This window comes from Dendrobates tinctorius, unplaced genomic scaffold (assembly GCF_039654945.1).
Source record: "Dendrobates tinctorius isolate UK_male_01 unplaced genomic scaffold, ASM3965494v1 ptg000111l, whole genome shotgun sequence".
Lineage (NCBI taxonomy): Eukaryota > Metazoa > Chordata > Amphibia > Anura > Dendrobatidae > Dendrobates > Dendrobates tinctorius.
In genome coordinates this window covers 11,033,973-11,051,450 of record NW_027361779.1, presented here as the reverse complement: position 1 = coordinate 11,051,450, position 17,478 = coordinate 11,033,973, and the positions used below count along the sequence as shown (strand labels likewise).

At 44.1% G+C, this 17,478-nt stretch overlaps 1 protein-coding gene across 3 annotated transcripts in view; it reads right to left on the bottom strand.

Moving 5' to 3' along the window:
* The window catches only part of USP45 (ubiquitin specific peptidase 45), a 234,746-nt gene that overhangs the window by 15,517 nt on the left and 201,751 nt on the right, over positions 1-17,478 (bottom strand). For all 3 annotated transcript variants that reach the window (XM_073589507.1, XM_073589508.1, XM_073589506.1), the window contains 4 exons: positions 15,050-15,131; positions 13,168-13,259; positions 9,535-9,591; positions 2,213-2,338 (listed from right to left, as the gene is read on the bottom strand). In XM_073589507.1, the coding sequence (XP_073445608.1) occupies positions 2,213-2,338; positions 9,535-9,591; positions 13,168-13,259; positions 15,050-15,131 (357 nt within the window). The remainder of the gene's footprint in view (positions 1-2,212; positions 2,339-9,534; positions 9,592-13,167; positions 13,260-15,049; positions 15,132-17,478) is intronic.

Below are 17,478 nucleotides of genomic sequence, written 5' to 3'. Positions count from 1 at the left end.
AATATCTAAATACAAATTTCCCATGAAATATCTACTTATCGCACTCTCTGTTTTCAATGGTTAGGCTGTGCCTCCATTGTTCCCCTTGGAAATATAAGAATAAACTGACAAATGGGTGTTCCTGTGCCATACACTCTGTTACTGTCTAATCAGTTATATCAGCAGCAGAATGTTTGCACTATATACAGTGGCATGTGAAAGTATTCAGTCTTCTGCCACGAAATTTTTCGTGTTTTACTACCTCACAACCTGTAATTTCACTTGTTTTTTGGAGGGTTTGCATCAGTTCATGTAAAGAAGATGCCTACAACTGTGAGCATTTGGTTTTCTTATCATTGTATAGCAAACAACAAATATGACAAAATAATGTAACTGAAAACGTCATTGTGCATAACTATTCACCACCCTAAAGTCAGTACTATGTAGAGCCTCCTTTTGCGGCTATTACAGCTGCAAGGTGCTTTGGATAAGTCTATGAACTTTCCACATCTGGCCAATGGGATTTTTGCCCATTCCTCAGGGCAAAACTGCTCCAGCTCCTTCAAGTTAGATGGTTTTTTCTGGTGAACAGCAATATTTAAATCTAACCACAAATTCTCTATTGGATTAAGGTCTGTGCTTTGACTAGGCCACGCCAAAACATTTACACGTTCCCCCTTAAATCACTCGAATGTTGCTTTAGCAGTATGCGTTGGGTCATTCTCTTGTTGGAAGGTGAACCTCTACTGCAGTCAAGAATATCCCTTTATTTTGCACCATTCATATTCCCCTTAACTTGGACCATTTTCTCTGTCCCTGCTGCTGAAAAACATCACCACGGCATGATGCTGCCACCACCATGTTTCACTGTGAGGATGGTATTCTTGGGGTGATGAGTTGTGTTGGTTTGGTGCCAGACATAGCATTTACCTTGGTGGCTAACATGTTCAATTTTGGACTCATCTGACTTCCATACAAATGTCTCCCATGTGTCTTTTGGCAACTCAAAATTAACCTATTTTTGTGTGTAAGGCTTTTTTCTGCCCACTCTTCCAGAAAGGCCACCTCTATGGAGCGTATGGCTTATTGTGGCCATATTGACAGACACTCCAGTATCTGCCTAAGAGCTCTGCAGCTCCTTCAGGGTTAACTTTGGTCTCTGTGCTGCCTCTCTGATTAATGCACACCTTGCCTGGGCTGAGAGTTTTGGTGGGCAGTCCTCTCTTAGTAGGTTTGCTGTGGCACCATGTTCTTTTCATTTGATGATAAAGGATTTGATGGTGCTCTGGGGGATTCATCAGAGATTGGGATTTCTTTTCTTTTATAACCCTGACTTGTACTTCTCAACAACTTTGTCTCAGACTTCTCTGGAGCTCTCCCTGGTGTTGCAGCCTCTGTGGCCTTTCAGAAATGGTGTGTATATACTGACAGACCATGTAACACTTAATTTGCACACAGGTGGACTTGCTTTCACTAAGCATGTGACTTATGAAGGTAATTGCTTGCGCCATAAATTTTTTAGGGGCTTCATCGCAAAAGGGATGAATACTAGTGATGAGCGAGTATACTCGTTGCTCAGGTGTCCTCCGAGTATTTTGGCGTGCTCGGATATTTAGTTTTCGTCATCTCAGCTGCATGATTAGCAGCTGCTAGACAGGCTGAATACATGTGAGGAATGCCTGTTTGTTAGGGAATTCCCACATGTATTCAGTCTGTCGTCTAGCAGCCGTAAATAATGCAGCTACTTCGGCAAAAAACTTAATCTCATAGCACGCCAAAATACTCGGAGGACACCCGAGCAACGAGTATACTCACTCATCATTAGTGAATACATATGCACCTGCCAATTTTTAGTTATTTGTTCCTATAACTATATTTTTCGCACTTCACCAACAGACTATTTAGTGCTGATGCATCATACACAAATAGGATTAGAAAAATAATTTAAACACAGGTTGTAATGTGACAAAATAGGCAATAAGCCAAAGAGGGTGGGGGAGTGTTAGAACTGTAGCCTAGCTGAGGTTCAAATCCCACCATTGACAACATCTGCAGGAAGTTTGTATGTTTTCCAAAGACAAAATGACAGGGAATTTACATTATAAGCCCCAATCAGTAATGATGTCTGTAAAATGCTGTGGAAATTAATGGAGTTACATAAGCAAAATAAATAAATCCTGATCACATTATGTATATAACAGGTTTGTTATACAAAGGTAGGAGATATGCTTACATTGTTATTCACTTCAGGGTCTGTCTTGTGCATCCTCCCGGGTGAGTTGTCATTACAAGGATATGATATGCTATCTTGAGTCATTTTGGCTTTGTGTCCTTTTCCAAAGATTACAGGTTTGGAGACCTAAGTTAACAATATCACATATAGTTTGCCATTCATTGAACAAAAGCGAAGAGTAAAAGAGTGGATTGGCATACGCTGCTGACACTTGGTGCTAGAAAAGTGAGGACAGAAAGGACACGATGGACGTAAAAAGAAAATAATGCACTTTCAAATTAAAAGCACATTTTTGGCTGCATTCCTGCAGTGCTCCTAGCTAGACTCACATTGACTTCTAGGAAACTCATGAGACAAACACAAGGTAAGGGTAATCACAATAAGGTACTTAAATCAAGAATATAAACCATGTGTATGTATATACTGGACTAGTGTGGACCTATCATAATGATATGTAAATGAGGAAAGGGGAAAGAACGATAGACCAGTCAAAAATAAGTGAAGGCAGGACCGAAACGCGTGCCAGGGCAGACGTGCATCTCCCTGGGCTGTATTTTGCATAGGTAATGACTTCCAATATCTGTATCGACTTGGCCAACATATGTTAACTAGATGTGTATTTCCTGAAGGAAGTAGATAGTGCTTTGAAATGGAGCCCGGGCTGCCCCTTTAAGAGAGACTTGCCTGCTGCCCCTGCAAGACTTTCAACTCAGGATCCGTTTTAACTGTGGGTGCCTCTCAGGGGCTACTTTGGCCTTTGGGGCCCCTCAGGGTCTGATTTGGTGGGTGGGGCCCCTCAGGATCCGATTCGGTGGCCTGGACTCCTCAGGGCTTGAATTGGTGGACGGGATCCCTCAGGGTCCGATTTGGTGGGCGGGGCCCCTCAGGGTCCGATTTGGTGGGCGGGGCCCCTCAGGGTCCGATTCGGTGGGCGGGGCCCCTCAGGGTCCGATTTGGTGGGCGGGGCCCCTCAGGGTCCGATTCGGTGGGCGGGGCCCCTCAGGGTCCGATTCGGTGGGCGGGGCCCCTCAGGGTCCGATTCGGTGGGCGGGGCCCCTCAGGGTCCGATTCGGTGGGCGGGGCCCCTCAGGGTCCGATTCGGTGGGCGGGGCCCCTCAGGGTCCGATTCGGTGGGCGGGGCTCCTCAGGGTCCGATTTTGTGGCCGGGGCCGGTCAGGGTCCAATTTTGTGGGTGGGGCCCCTTAGGGTCTGATTTTGTGGGCGCAGCCCCTCTGGGTCCGATTTGGTGGCCGGGGCCCCTCAGGGTCAGATTTTGTGGGTGCAGCCCCTCTGGGTCCAATTTGGTTGGGCAGGGCCACTCTGGGTCCGATTTGGAGGCCAGGGTGGCTCAGCCTCCTTTTTGTCGGCCAGGGTCGATCAGCCTCTGATTTGGAGCCTGGGGTCACTCAGCTTTCAGGCCCTTTAAGACTCAGTTTGGTGTGCCGGCCCCTTCACGACCTTTGACGCCACGTAGGCGTCATGAAAAGTCGTGCCAGAACGACCCATGACGCCTATGTAGCGTCATGACTTTAAAGCCCCCCTGCGGGTCGGGTGACCTAGGTCACTGAAAGGTCACCCGACCCGCAGATACAGGGGGCTTTGTTCTTCGCCACAGGGGGCGTGGCTTCGCCCCCACGTGGCTACGATCGCTCTGATTGGCTGTTAAAAGTGAAACAGCCAATCAGAGCGATAGTAATATTTCATCAATGAAAATTGATGAAATATTACAATCCAGCCATGGCCGATGCTGCTGTAGCATCGGACATGGCTGGAGACACCGATTCCACTACCCCCCACCGGCGATCGCCCCCCCGCAACTGAATGACAGCGGCGATCTGCCGCCGCTGTCATCATCTGCCCCCCTCCCATTCCCTCTGCTCCCCGCCAGCTTCCGATAAACCCCTCACCCCATCTCACCTCCCCCGGCACCTTCTAAGTCCCCCTGTCGCTCCCAGTGTCCGGCGGGTCCGGTTCATGGGCGCCGCCATCTTGAAAATGGCGGGCGCATGCGCAGTGCGACCGCCCGAATCTGCCGGCTGCAGATTCCATGCTTTCATTTTGATCACTCTCACAGTGATCAAAATGAAAGAAAAAGTAAATAAACCCCCCGACTATCACCCCCATAGGTAGGCACAACTAATAAAGTAAAGAAAATATTTTTATTTTTCCATTAGGGTTAGGGTTGAAAAGAGGGTTAGGGTTAGGGTTGAAAAGAGGGTTAGGGTTGGAAAGAGGGTTAGGGTTGGAAAGAGGGTTAGGGTTGGAAAGAGGGTTAGGGTTGGAATTAGGGTTAGGGTTGGAATTAGGGTTAGGGTTGGAATTAGGGTTAGGGTTGGAATTAGGGTTAGGGTTGGAATTAGGATTAGAATTAGGGTTGGAATTAGGGTTAGCGTTGGAATTAGGGTTAGGCTTGTGGTTACGGATGTGTTAGGGTTAGGGCTGTGGTTATGGGTGTGTTGGGGTTAGGGTTGGAGTTAGAATTGAGGGGTTTCCACTGTTTAGGCACATCAGAGGGTCTCCAAACACGACATGGTGCAACTATTGATTCCAGCCAATTTTGCGTTCAAAAAGTCAAACGGTGCACCCTCCCTTCCAAGCCCTGACATGTGCCCAAACAGTGGTTTACCCCAACATATGGGGTATCAGCGTACTCAGGAAAAATTGCACAACAACTTTTGGGGACTAATTTCCCGTGTTACCCTTGGGAAAATAAAAAATTGGGGGCTAAAAAATTATTTTTGTGGAAAAAAATGATTTTTTCATTTTCACGTCTCTGCATTATAAACTTCTGTGAAGCACTTGGGGGTTCAAAGTGCTCACAACACATCTTACATACGTTCCTTGGAAGGTCTAGTTTCCAAAATGGGGTCACTTGTGGGGGTTTCCACTGTTTAGGCACATCAGGGGCTCTGCAAACGTAATTACGACCGCAGACTATTCCATCAAAGTCTGCATTTCAAAACGTCACTACTTCCATTCCGAGCCCTGACGTGTGCCCAAACAATGGTTCCCCCCCACATATAGGGTACCAGCGTACTCAGGACAAACTGGACAACAACTTTTGGGGTCCAATTTCTCCTGTTACCCTTGTGAAAATAAAAAATTGAGAGCTAAAAAATCATTTTTTGAGGAAAAAAAAATTATTTTTTATTTTCATGGCTCTGCGTTATAATCTTCTGTGAAGCACTTGGGGGTTCGGTGTGCTCACTACACATCTAGGCAACTTCCTTATGGGGTATAGTTTCCAAAATGGGGTCACTTGTGGGGGGGTTTCAACAGTTTAGGTACATCAAGGGCTCTGCAAATGTAACATGACGCCCGCAGACCATGCCAAAGTCAGCATTTCAAAATGTCACTACTTCCCTTCCGAGCCCTGACGTGTACCCATACAGTGGTTTTCCCCCCACATATGGGGTATCAGCGTACTCAGGACAAACTGTACAACAACTTTTGGGGTGCAATTCATCCTGTTACTGTTGTGAAAAAAAATTGCGGGCTAAAAATCTTTTTTTTTTTGAGGAAAAAAAATGATTTTTTATTTTCACGGCTCTGCGTTATAAACTTCTGTGAAGCACTTGGGGGTTCAAGGTGCTCACCACACATCTAGATAAGTTCCTTGGGGGGTCTAGTTTCCAAAATGAGGTCACATGCCGGGGGTTTCTACTGTTTAGGCACACAGGGGCTCTGCAAATGTAACATGACACCCTCAGACCATGCCATCAAAGTCAGCATTTCAAAATGTCACTACCTCCCTGCTGAGCCCCGACGTGTGCCCAAACAGTTGTCCCCCCCCCACATATGGGGTACCAGTGTACTCAGGACTAACTGTACAACAACTTTTGGGGTCCAATTTATCCTGGTACCCCTGTGATAATAAAAAATTGCGGACTAAAAATATTTTTTTTAAGAAAAAAAAATATATTTTTTATTTTTACGGCTCTGCGTTATAAACTTCTGTGAAGCACCTGGGGGTTCAAAGTGCTCACTATGCATCTAGATAAGTTCCTTAGGGGGTCTAGTTTCCATACTGGGGTCATTTGTGGGGGAGCTCCAAAGTTTAGGCACACAGGGGCTCTCCAAACACGACATGGTGTCCGCTAACGATTGGAGCTAATTTTCATTTCAAAAAGTCAAATGGCACTCCTTCCCTTCTGAGCCCTGCCGTGCGCCTAAACAGTGGTTCCCCCCCACATATGGGGTACCAGCGTACTCAGGACAAACTGGACAACAACTTTTGTGGTCCAATTTCTCCTGTTACCCTTGTGAAAATAAAAAATAGCGTGCTAAAAAATCTTTTTTGAGGAAAAAAATGATTTTTTATTTTCACTGCTCTACGTTATAAACTTTTGTGAAGCACTTGGGGGTTCAAAGTGCTCCCTACACATCTAGATAAGTTCCTTAAGGGGTCTAGTTTCCAAAATGGTGTCACTTGTGGGGGAGCTCCAATGTTTAGGTACACAGGGGCTCTCCAAACGCGACATGGTGTCCGATAACGATTGGAGCGAATTTTCCATTCAAAAAGTCAAATAGCGCTCCTTCACTTACGGACGCTGCCGTGCGCCCAAAGAGTGGTTTATGACCACATATAAGGTATCTGTGCACTCAGGAGAAATTGCCCAACACATTTTAGGATCCATTTTATCCTGTTGCCCATGTGAAAATGAAAAAACTGAGACCAAAAGAAAATTTTTGTGAAAAAAAAGTACTTTTTTTTTTTACCGATCAATTTGTGAAGCACCTGGGGGGTTCAAAGTGATCACTATGCATGTAGATAAGTTCCTTGGGGGGTCTAGTTTCCAAAATGGGGTCACTTGTGGGGAAGCTCCAGTGCTTAGGCGCACAGCGACTCTCCAAACGCGACATGGCAAGCGCTAAATATTCCAGCATATTTTCCATTCAAAAAGTCAAATGTTCTCCTTCCCTTCCGAGCCCTGCCGTGCTCCCAAACAGTGGTTTATGACCACATATGAGGCATCAGTGTACTCAGGAGAAATTGCCCAACAAATTTTAGGATCCACTTTATCCTGTAGCCCATGTGAAAATGAAAAAAATTAATGATAAAAGAAAATTTGTGGTGCAAAAAATAAAATGTCCATTTTTTCCTTCCACGTTGCTTTAGTTCCTGTGAAGCACCTGAAGGGTTAATAATATTCTTGAATGTAGTTTTGAGTAGCTTGAGGGGTGCAGTTTTTAGAATGGTGTCACTTTTGGGTATTTTCTGCCATATAGACCCCTCAAAGTGACTTCAAATGTGAGGTGGTCCCTAAAAAAAATGGTTTTGAAATATTGTTGTAAAAATGAGAATTCGCTGGTCAACTTTTAACCCTTATAACTTCCTAACAAAAAAAAAAATTGTTTCCAAAATTGTGCTGATGTAAAGTAGACATGTGGGAAATGTTATTTAGTAACTATTTTGTGTCACATCACTCTCTGGTTTAACAGAATAAAAATTCAAAATTTGAAAATTGCGAAATTTTCAAAATTTTCGCCAAATTTCTGTTTTTTTCACAAATAAACGCAAAAATTATCGACCTAAGTTTACCACTAACATGAAGCCCAATATGTCACGAAAAAACAACCTCAGAATCGCTAAGATGCGTTGAAGTGTTCCAGAGTTATTACCTCATAAAGGGACACTGGTCAGAATTGCAAAAAATGGCCAGGTCATTAAGGTCAAAATAGGCTGGGTCATGAAGGGGTTAAGAATCACTTAGGCGCGTCGGCCCTTTAAGAGCTAGTTTGGCTCACTGGGCTTCTAAATCCACTTTGGCGGACATTCTCTCTCAGGGGCATGCGTCATGTGATGAAGCTAGATTTGCATTTGTGCTGTGGGTTTCGCTTTAAGAGCTGATATTATGAGGCAGAAGCTCTGTCCTTGGGGCGTCATGTGAAGTTCGTAGGCGTTGGCATAGTAACTGGGTCTGCCTGCGCATATCAATGAGCTCAACTGCCATTTCAATCGCCTCAGGGCACGTTTTACCTTCCCATTGAAAAGCATTGGAGACAGTGCATTCCAATGACGGGAAAAAAAAAATTTCAAACGCAAATTGCACAAAAACTACAAATCCGATCGACACGAAAGATACTTAGCACACCTCTCATGGACACTGGCTTCGAAACGACACCTCAACGGAGTGCGTGTAGCGGTTCTGGCTGCATTAATTGCGGAAATCAACTTAATAATAAGAAGAAGTTAGCAGCGTACGGATTACAATATAGTGTTTTTTTCAAACCACTATAATTACGATTGTATGGATGCTACTGCTATTACAACAGTGCTCAGCTCCTCTATGCGATGCAGGGACCTTATCTTCAGTCACTCACTCCGTGTCGATTTCTCCTGTCAACTGTGACACACATTATATATATATATATATATATATATATATATATATATATATATTTTATTAAAAAAAATAGGCAGCACTCCAAATGAAATGTGAAAAAAGTGGATACTTTATAATATATAAATTATATATATATATTCATTACGTATACATAGGATGATGTCTTACATTCTACTCTGTCACCTGCCCAGGTGAATGCGCTCCTGTTGTTGCAGCATTTAATTTGTGATGTATAATACATATCCCTCCCCCCCCACCAGTTGTTAATTTTTTAATAATAAAGTATATTTTGTTCACTTATCTTTGACTAGTCTGTTGTCCTTTCCCCTTTGCTCATTCACAATGACTTCTGCAGTACAGAAAGATGGTGATGCTAATGAAATATTATCTGCAGCTGTTGGCGATGAAAATCATACTGCACAGGCAACAACCTAAGGTTTTGCAGAGAACTTCCATGCCAGAGAGATAGACTTGTTAGGGTTACAGGTGGCATTGGATATCTTCTGAAGCAACTCGGTTATCTCTCGGCTATGAACCAATGGAACAGGGACGTCAGCGAGAGCCACTTACTGTCTCTGAATGGCTCTCACTGGGGTAACCCAGCCATTTCATTAGCTATAGGTGGGAGGCAGTGGCTACAGTAATCAGTCAGGTATGTTTGACTCTGAAACACAGCGGTGTGCGAGAGAAAAACATACATTAAGAGCTGCCGGGGACTGAGCGGTGTTGTAGAATAGCCGGACAGGGGGGACCCTGGAGGCTTTTCCCAGTCCTGAGCCCTGGATTAACAGTTCTCCGTCTACATGAACTTAGATACAGAGACCTAATAATCCTGGCCAGTGGCAGTGAGTAAAACACCACAGCGTTTCAGCGCTGCCTGTGGATTAGACAGCTTATTTCAGCTGACAGGTTCACTTTAAGTAACATTTGCTAAAATACACCACACGGTGGAAATGAATGAAAAGTTTCACTTACCCTTCCCTCAATTATTGGCAGAGAAAGATCAATAAATGCCTCTTTCACAAAGGAAATCTAGAGGAAGGAAACCACGAATCATACTTCTTTCTACTCAACGCTCATTTTCAAAACTGATATTGGCAAAATACATAAATATGGTTACTGCTCATTTCATCCTTGTAGACATTACTCGGCTTTACTGGATAGGAAAATATAATTAATTTAGCACTAGACTCAGGCTTGTTACTTGCTTTCAAGAGGTACAGTCCAGAGACAAGTACAAACCACCCCAAAAAGTGGGTCATTGCCCTCTAGTAGTCACGTTGTCACTCTGATGGTACATCCCGTGGGGTGGATAGTGCCTGGATTCTCCTCTGCTTACTGCAGTAGCCACATTGTTAAAATCCCATCCACACTGAAGAATCAAATCCACAGATTTAAAGGGGTTTTCCAGTTTCAAAAAACCCCTGTCCTTAGGATGTTTTAAAAAAAATCCCAAAATGGTGCTTTATTCACCCTCCATCACTGCTCCTGGGCTATGTTGTTGTCTGCCCTGCTGATGTCATATTAACAGCGCTGCAGCCAATAACCGAGACTGATCCAGGGAGTGCGATGGAAAGTAGTGTAGTGCGGTGGACGTACTGCGGAACTAAAATTTGTATCCCGTCACTTTATGAATAGAAGTAACCAAAGTCTATGCCAATATCAGACAGTCAATACATACATTACATGGAATTCATGACCAGAGCCAGACCATGACCAGAGCCTCATATAACCCATTTCCCAACACAACCTTATACTGTACGTGTTATGGGTGGAGTCAAGGTATCCTGAGACAATTTTAGTGAAAGAAGACCTTACACCAAATTTTTCAGGTTGAACTGGACAAAATCTAATAGTGGCCACAGAGCAGAATATTTTTTTTTTTAATTTTGCCTATGTGTTGTGGAGATATTAGCAAGCAAAATATTTGACACCTAAACAGTTAAAGTGAACCTGTCACCAGGTTTGACAGATATGAAATACGGCCACCCACTCTCAGGAGTGATATACAGCATTCTATAATGCTGAAACACAGAGAAACACAGTATAACAAATGTGTAAAAATACTCTGTTGTAAAGAAAACATATATAACAGTAAAGAGCAAGTGCTAGTAAAAAGAGGATTACAAAACAGGGTATTTGGGTGATACGTTTTTTTGCAAAAAATGTATACCAAGTCGCTCTACCAAACGTCAAGGTATACCCATCTCAGAGCAGTCCCTAACCGATGTATTTAAAACCTGATCATGTGTATGGTACCTGTATAAGCAGGATTCAGAAAGGTAATGTCCGATGTGGACAAGCTGTGTAAGACGGCTTATATGTGCATGGCCCACAAGGGAGGGGTGGAGACCTCCCTAATCTTTGCAAAAGCAAGAAACCAATTGAATACAAACACATGGGCCATGCACACAGCGAACAAGTCGGTAGGACAATGTTCACACCACCAGAAGACTGAAACACAGAGAAACACATATAAAGCTGTCTTACACAGCGTGTCCACATTGGACATTACCTTTCTGAATCCTGCTCATATAGGTACCATACACATGGTCAGGTATTAAATACATCAGTTAGGGACTGCTTTGTTGGGTATACCTTGACGTTTGGTAGAGCGGCTTAGTATACATCTTTTGCAAAAAAAGTATCAACTAAATACCCTGCTTTATCATCTTTTTACTAGCACTTGCTGTTTACTGTTACATATATATTTTTTTGGCAACAGAGTATTTTTACACGTTTGTTATACTGTGTTTTTCTGTGTTTCGGTCTTTTGGTGGTGTGAACACTGTCCTACCGCTGTGTGCATGGCCTTTGCGTTTGTAGGCATTCTATAATTCTGCATTTAAGCCCCCAAACAGACCTGCAAGAGAAGAAAAAGTCCTTTTATTATACTCACATGTTGGGCGGTCCGGTCCTAGGGGAATCGATGGTCATGGTCCGGCGCCTCACTTCTTCTTGCTTCGTGTGCATGATGCGTCCCTACATCATCCACACAGTCCCGCAGGCATCCCACTCCAGTGCAGGTGTACTTCTCTGTTGGGGCTATTTGACCTTTGCTGGTGCACGTGCACTGCAGTACTTTGCTCTGCCCTCGTCATTGTAGAGAAGTACGCCTGCGCAGGAGAGCAATGCCAGTGAGACTGTGATGATAACATAGTGACGTGTTATCTACACAAAACATGAAGGACAGTGGCATTGCAAGAAGTGAGGCGCCAAACCAAGAAAAGCATCATCCCTCCGACCGGACTGCCTCGCAGGTGAGTATAATAAAAGCTCTTTTTCTGGTCTTGAAGGTTGGGCTGGGGGCTTATAAACAGCACTATAGAATGTTGTATATCAGGCCTGAAAGGTGGTGACCATATCTCATAATGGTGAAAGCTGGTGACAGGTTCACTTTCCACTGGGGGTGTGTACTTTGTCTTTCTGAGCTCACCAAACACAAGAAGGCAGCAACACAGTGGGAGAAGAGCCCCCCACCTACAATAGCTTAGAATAGGTTTAACATGAGCTGCATTGAAATACAGTTTGCGCTCCTCACTCTAGTGGGAATACATGTCCTGGAGACCCGAGTGTGGTTAACTGACAGCTTTCAGGGATCATTCCCTGGAGGTCAGTGTTTGAGGGAGGGGCAGGATCAAATACACATTAGCATTGCTAAAGCAATTAGACTGCTGAACTGCCTCTCCCAGCACAGTGACTGCTGGAGATGAAAATTGTCAGTTAATGAAACACACGTCTGCCGTGCTCCAGCACGCCATTATGTCTCACACAGAACCTGTTAGTTCCATTAGCGGGGACACACAGATCAGCCTAACTGGTCTGCACCTGAGACCTAATCCACCACTAATAATCTCCTGCTGATAAAATACTGATGGTATTTAAACTACATCAAGCTGTTGAGCAAGTGACACATCAATGGAATCCGTTTCTCTGCCCCTACATTATGCTGCTCGAAGTTTAAATATCAAGAACCTACTGACAGGTTCCCCTTAATCACACTCACTTCTGCGGTGCTGCAGCATGTCGGCACTCTGAAGTGAGGAGAACAATGCTATTGCGGCGGAGTATTCCTTCCACAGTGTGATCAGTGTCAGAAAGAGGAAGAAGTACACAACCCAAGTACATTTCACTGGTAATATTTATTTGGATTAAAAAAAAAAAAAAAAAAATACAAAAAACACTGTATAGGCACCAAATACCTTGATTGCTAATATCTACGCAACAGAGTCAAAACTAATGTAAAAAAAAAAAAGTATTCTGCTCGCTCGGCAACGCCTATTATTTTATGTGCCCAGTTCAACATGAAGTTTGGTGATAAGTCCATAACATACTGTAAACACTGATGGTCTATCAGAAAAGGGGTCAGTCACAGTAGTCATGTACAAATGGAAGCCACAATGCCAATGTGAACACAGCCTTACATATAATGCCGATGTCACTATAATGCCAAGCGCCGTTCCATTGCTGATATAACGTCATGTATAGTTACAGAAAGTAGCTTGTGGCTCTGGGCATTATGTGGTTTTCCATACCAAGTTATGCAGTCATTACTTACACTTATGAGATGTTCCTCTCTTTTTCACACATATACTGAGATGTACTTACATTCTCGCATTCTTCACACATCACTGTGCTGGTTAATTCTCCAACAAATATTCTGTCAATAAAATTAGCTCTGATGCCTTCTCTTCCATACGCTAGAAATGCACAAAAATACTGGTGGTCAATAGCATAGAATATCTGCAAAACTACAGTATAGATTCACATTATGCATTCCAGAAAGTTTGTATACTAACCACTAGATGGCACTAAAGAATCACTAGCCCATGTCCAGGAAGCTATGCGAGTTCCAAAAATTGGAAGATATCAAACTGCGACTACAACGTGGAAGTGAATCATGAAAAACAGCATGTCAACAATGTCAACCTGGAAGTGGGCACATAGCCTGATGGGCTATTAAATAGCACTTTATTGAAACTCATATGGTGTGCTGCTTTCGTCTTTGAAGGACTATTTAGAGATTTGGTATATGCCGGGAAGGCTTGCACCCGAATGTTTTTGCTTTTTCACTATTTTTCTATATATATAGTTGGGTCGACCTCCCAGGGCCGTGGGGTACTCGGTACCAGGCCGGTGTCAGGGGGATGTGTCACAGCAGCGGTGACCAGGTCCGTGGCCCTGCGCGCCCAAGTAATCAAAGGGAGTTTGTAATGTACTTTAAGTGGAATGGAATAGTTCGTGATGCCACCTGTGGTGCTCGGCAAGTGAGGTGTTAAGCCGACGCTGCAGACAGATCCTCTGGGACAGATGGTATGATGCAGCAGTGATGGTATAGCCCTCCACAGGCAGGGCTGATGTCCCAGGGCAGTGTAGCTGTAATGGTTGTGGAAAGGCGCAGGCAGTGTAAAGGATGGTACCCAGATGTAGCGCTGCTGAGCGGGTTGGCGCAAGAATGAATGGAGGACACCATGGCTTGCAGTTCCAAAGCTTTACTCACAGTCTGCGGTACACAAGGGTGCCTGCCTCTGGGCCGTGTCCTCCGGGTCAGAGACTCAGCCAACCCCCAGACCAGATGGAAAGCTCCCCTCCAACACTCCGCCAACATGTACCTTTCCTGAACGACTCCTCTATTGCGCCTTAAAGTGTGAAGATCTCCAGTACCGTGGTACTCTGGAGTTCCTCCTGTCAGATGTTCCCAAGAACTCTACTCGTATGGCAGACAGCTGTAGCCTGCTTTGGGGACTCCCTTCTCCTGAGCCCCGGCTCTCTAATCAATTGCTGTTGTGCCCCAAGTCTTTGATGGGAGTAGTGCATTTACAGCCTACTACTCCACCGGTATCTGCTGTAGAACCATAAGTGTCCATACAACCTCGGGGACCGGGCCCCGGCCTTGCGCTGAGAACCCATAGGCAGAGTTCCTCTTCCAACCCTCGTCCTCTCTGTTCTCCTTACTCCTTCGTTCTGTACTGATCTTTCTCTCTCTTATGGAAGCTTAGGCTGCAGTTCTACGTCTATCTCCTTCTCTTCCTTTCCCGTGCCAGCTGGCTCAGATCACTGAGGCAGCTGCAGCACTCCTTCCTCCATCCTTCCTTCCAGGGATCCCCACTCCTCCCGAGTGGCTTCCTTCCCGACTGACCTTCTGTCAGACTGACCTGTAATCCTACACTTTCCCACTCTTTTAATATATCTCAACTCCACCCACCTCCCAGCACATCCAGTGTTCCAAGCAGGGAACCACCAGAGGTGCTCTGCTACTCTCTAAGCACTGAGCCACAATGTGGTTGTGCAGAACTACCCTGTTGTGTGGGGTGCGAGTGTTGGAGTGTGGAAAGGAGTTCCCACCTCACCTGGATGGTGGGGCACTACACCTTAGGAGAAGGTGCAGTACCTCTGTGGCGACTGAGCCTCAGGGGCGCCACATATACACAGAGAGAGAGAGAGATAGATATAGATATATATGTGTGGGTTTATTCAGATGACACAATACCTTTTACTTTTCTCTTCGTATCCTCATCCGCAGTTTTAGTAGTTGGGTTGTTAAATGCTTTCAAAATACCTGATTGTATACGCTGCAAAGTCAAGAAAATGCTGGTGAGAGCATGCTCGAAGAAAAACACTCTATAGAGATATGACGGCAATTTAAAGCATGGAAGGTGCTAAGACATTTAGAAATGGGGCTGCTCACCCTAAGTGATTCTCTGTAAGTTTATTGCCAGCACTTTCCCAGTCCCCGTTGGCCTCCATTTTCTGATGCCTTCCATAACACACCAGAAATGGCAGGAAAATGTCAACTCACCCACTCAATGGCCACAGTGACCCACCTAAGTCAGTGACTGGCTGAGCGGACATTTCCGGTCTGTTAAGGATAGGACCAAGTAGCATAGACTAGCATGAGCACCATTGGGACTTTGAGGGATATCTTATTGTGCGGATTATTTATTATTTCTAATTGCTCTAGTCAATCTGTGACTGCAGACTTGTGAATCCGCACAGCACGGACACACAATATGTGCTGTCAGGATTTTCCGTTGCGAGTGGTCATGTGCCCTCAAGTATGAGGTAAGCATGTCTGACTAGATGTGCGCGGCCTCGCTCAATACAAGTGAACTGAGTGAGGCCCTGCACAATCGGTTGAAATGTGAAAGCAAGTATGTATATTGCATGCTTGTGGTCACATGACTGCCTGGTCTTGCTGCTGGCCCTGGAGAATCTCGACAAAGCACACTGTGTGTGCAGTAAGGATTCACAAGCTGCACAGAGTGACTGTAAACTATGATGCCAAACCTGGACAATCAATTTATGCATTTCACTCTTTATACAGAAAATATATACAGTGCAATATTCCAAATAGGCACCCTATCACCACCTACATAAAAGAGGTTTCCTGACTGGCGGTCGCAAGCGCCCGAGTTGAGATGTCACTGCAGCAGCAGACGGTAAGAACAGTTTGGGCATGGGAAAAAGGGGTTGATCTGCAGGTAAATAGCGCTTCAATGCTGCCTGGCCACCTCACTGAAAGTACGCAATTGACAGCTCAATCTGTTACAGGTGTGCTGCGGCACCCTCTGTCAATCAAGGAGCTTGGGAATGCTTACAGTCACTGCTCAAAGTATTGTGACCAATGATTGTAATTGCCATTTACCATCAAAGTAACACTATCTCTGCAGGTAAGGAGCATTTTCCGAGATGACAATCTGAATTAATTTGTGTCCCTTTAAGCATGTCATGAAGGCTCGAGACAGCACTGCAATATCACAGATTTCAATTAAATCTACCTGCATTTAGACCACATTAAGTGTCGGGAAAGTATTTTTAGGCATTATTCAGACACCCATGCTTGTTCACAAAAATTGGTGTAAGTGCTATCGATATCAAAGTTTCATCAATGTTTGGTCAGTGTCAGTTTTAGGCCTCATTCACACATCATCGACTTTTCATCAGTGCTTCTATGCCTAAACTAAGGTCTCCAAAGCACAGTACAGGTGTGAGCCTCTCAATTATCATTTTTCTCTGTAAGGTCCAGTCCTGGGTTCGGCATACAAACACTGATGAAATATCACTGACGTCTGAATGAGCCCTTACCCTCAGTGTTTCATCATTGATTTTCATATCGGGATAAGTAAATTACAAAGCTGTTACTATCCTTTGCAATGTTAATCATGAATATCACACAGACACACATTGATGGCATCTGTTTGCAGTCCGTGATTTTCACAGACCTATACACTTGTACTGGGAGTTATTATTCATGCAGCTGTCTCCATGATTTTTGCTTGGAAACGCTTTCTGCAAAATAACACGGACATTTGAACAGCCCCATAGACTATAATGGGTATTTGTTCAATCTGTGAAAATCACAAATCAAAACACATACAATTGAAACCAGAGGTTTCCACACACTACATAAAAAGACACATATGCATGTTTGTCTCATTATCTGACATGAAATCTGAATAAACCTTTCCCGGTTTTGGTCAATTAGGATTACCATAATTATTAATATTTGCTAAATGCCAGAATAATGAGAGTGTGAATATCCTAAGGCATTTTTATTACTTACTGCAAAGTTAAAAGTTTACAGACATTTCATTACTCTTTAGTACCATTGCCCTTAACCCCTTAGTGACAGAGCCAATTTGCCACTTAATGACCAGGCCAATTTTTAAAATTCTGACCACTCTCACTTTATGAGGTTATAGCTATGGAACGCCTTAACGAATCCCACTGATTCTGACAATGTTTTTTCGTGACCTACAGTGCCTTGCGAAAGTATTCGGCCCCCGGGAACTTTTCAACCTTTTCCCACATATCATGCTTCAAACAAAGATACCAAATGTAAATTTTTGGTGACGAATCAACAACAAGTGGGACACAATTGTGAAGTTGAATGAAATTTATTGGTTATTTTAAATTTTT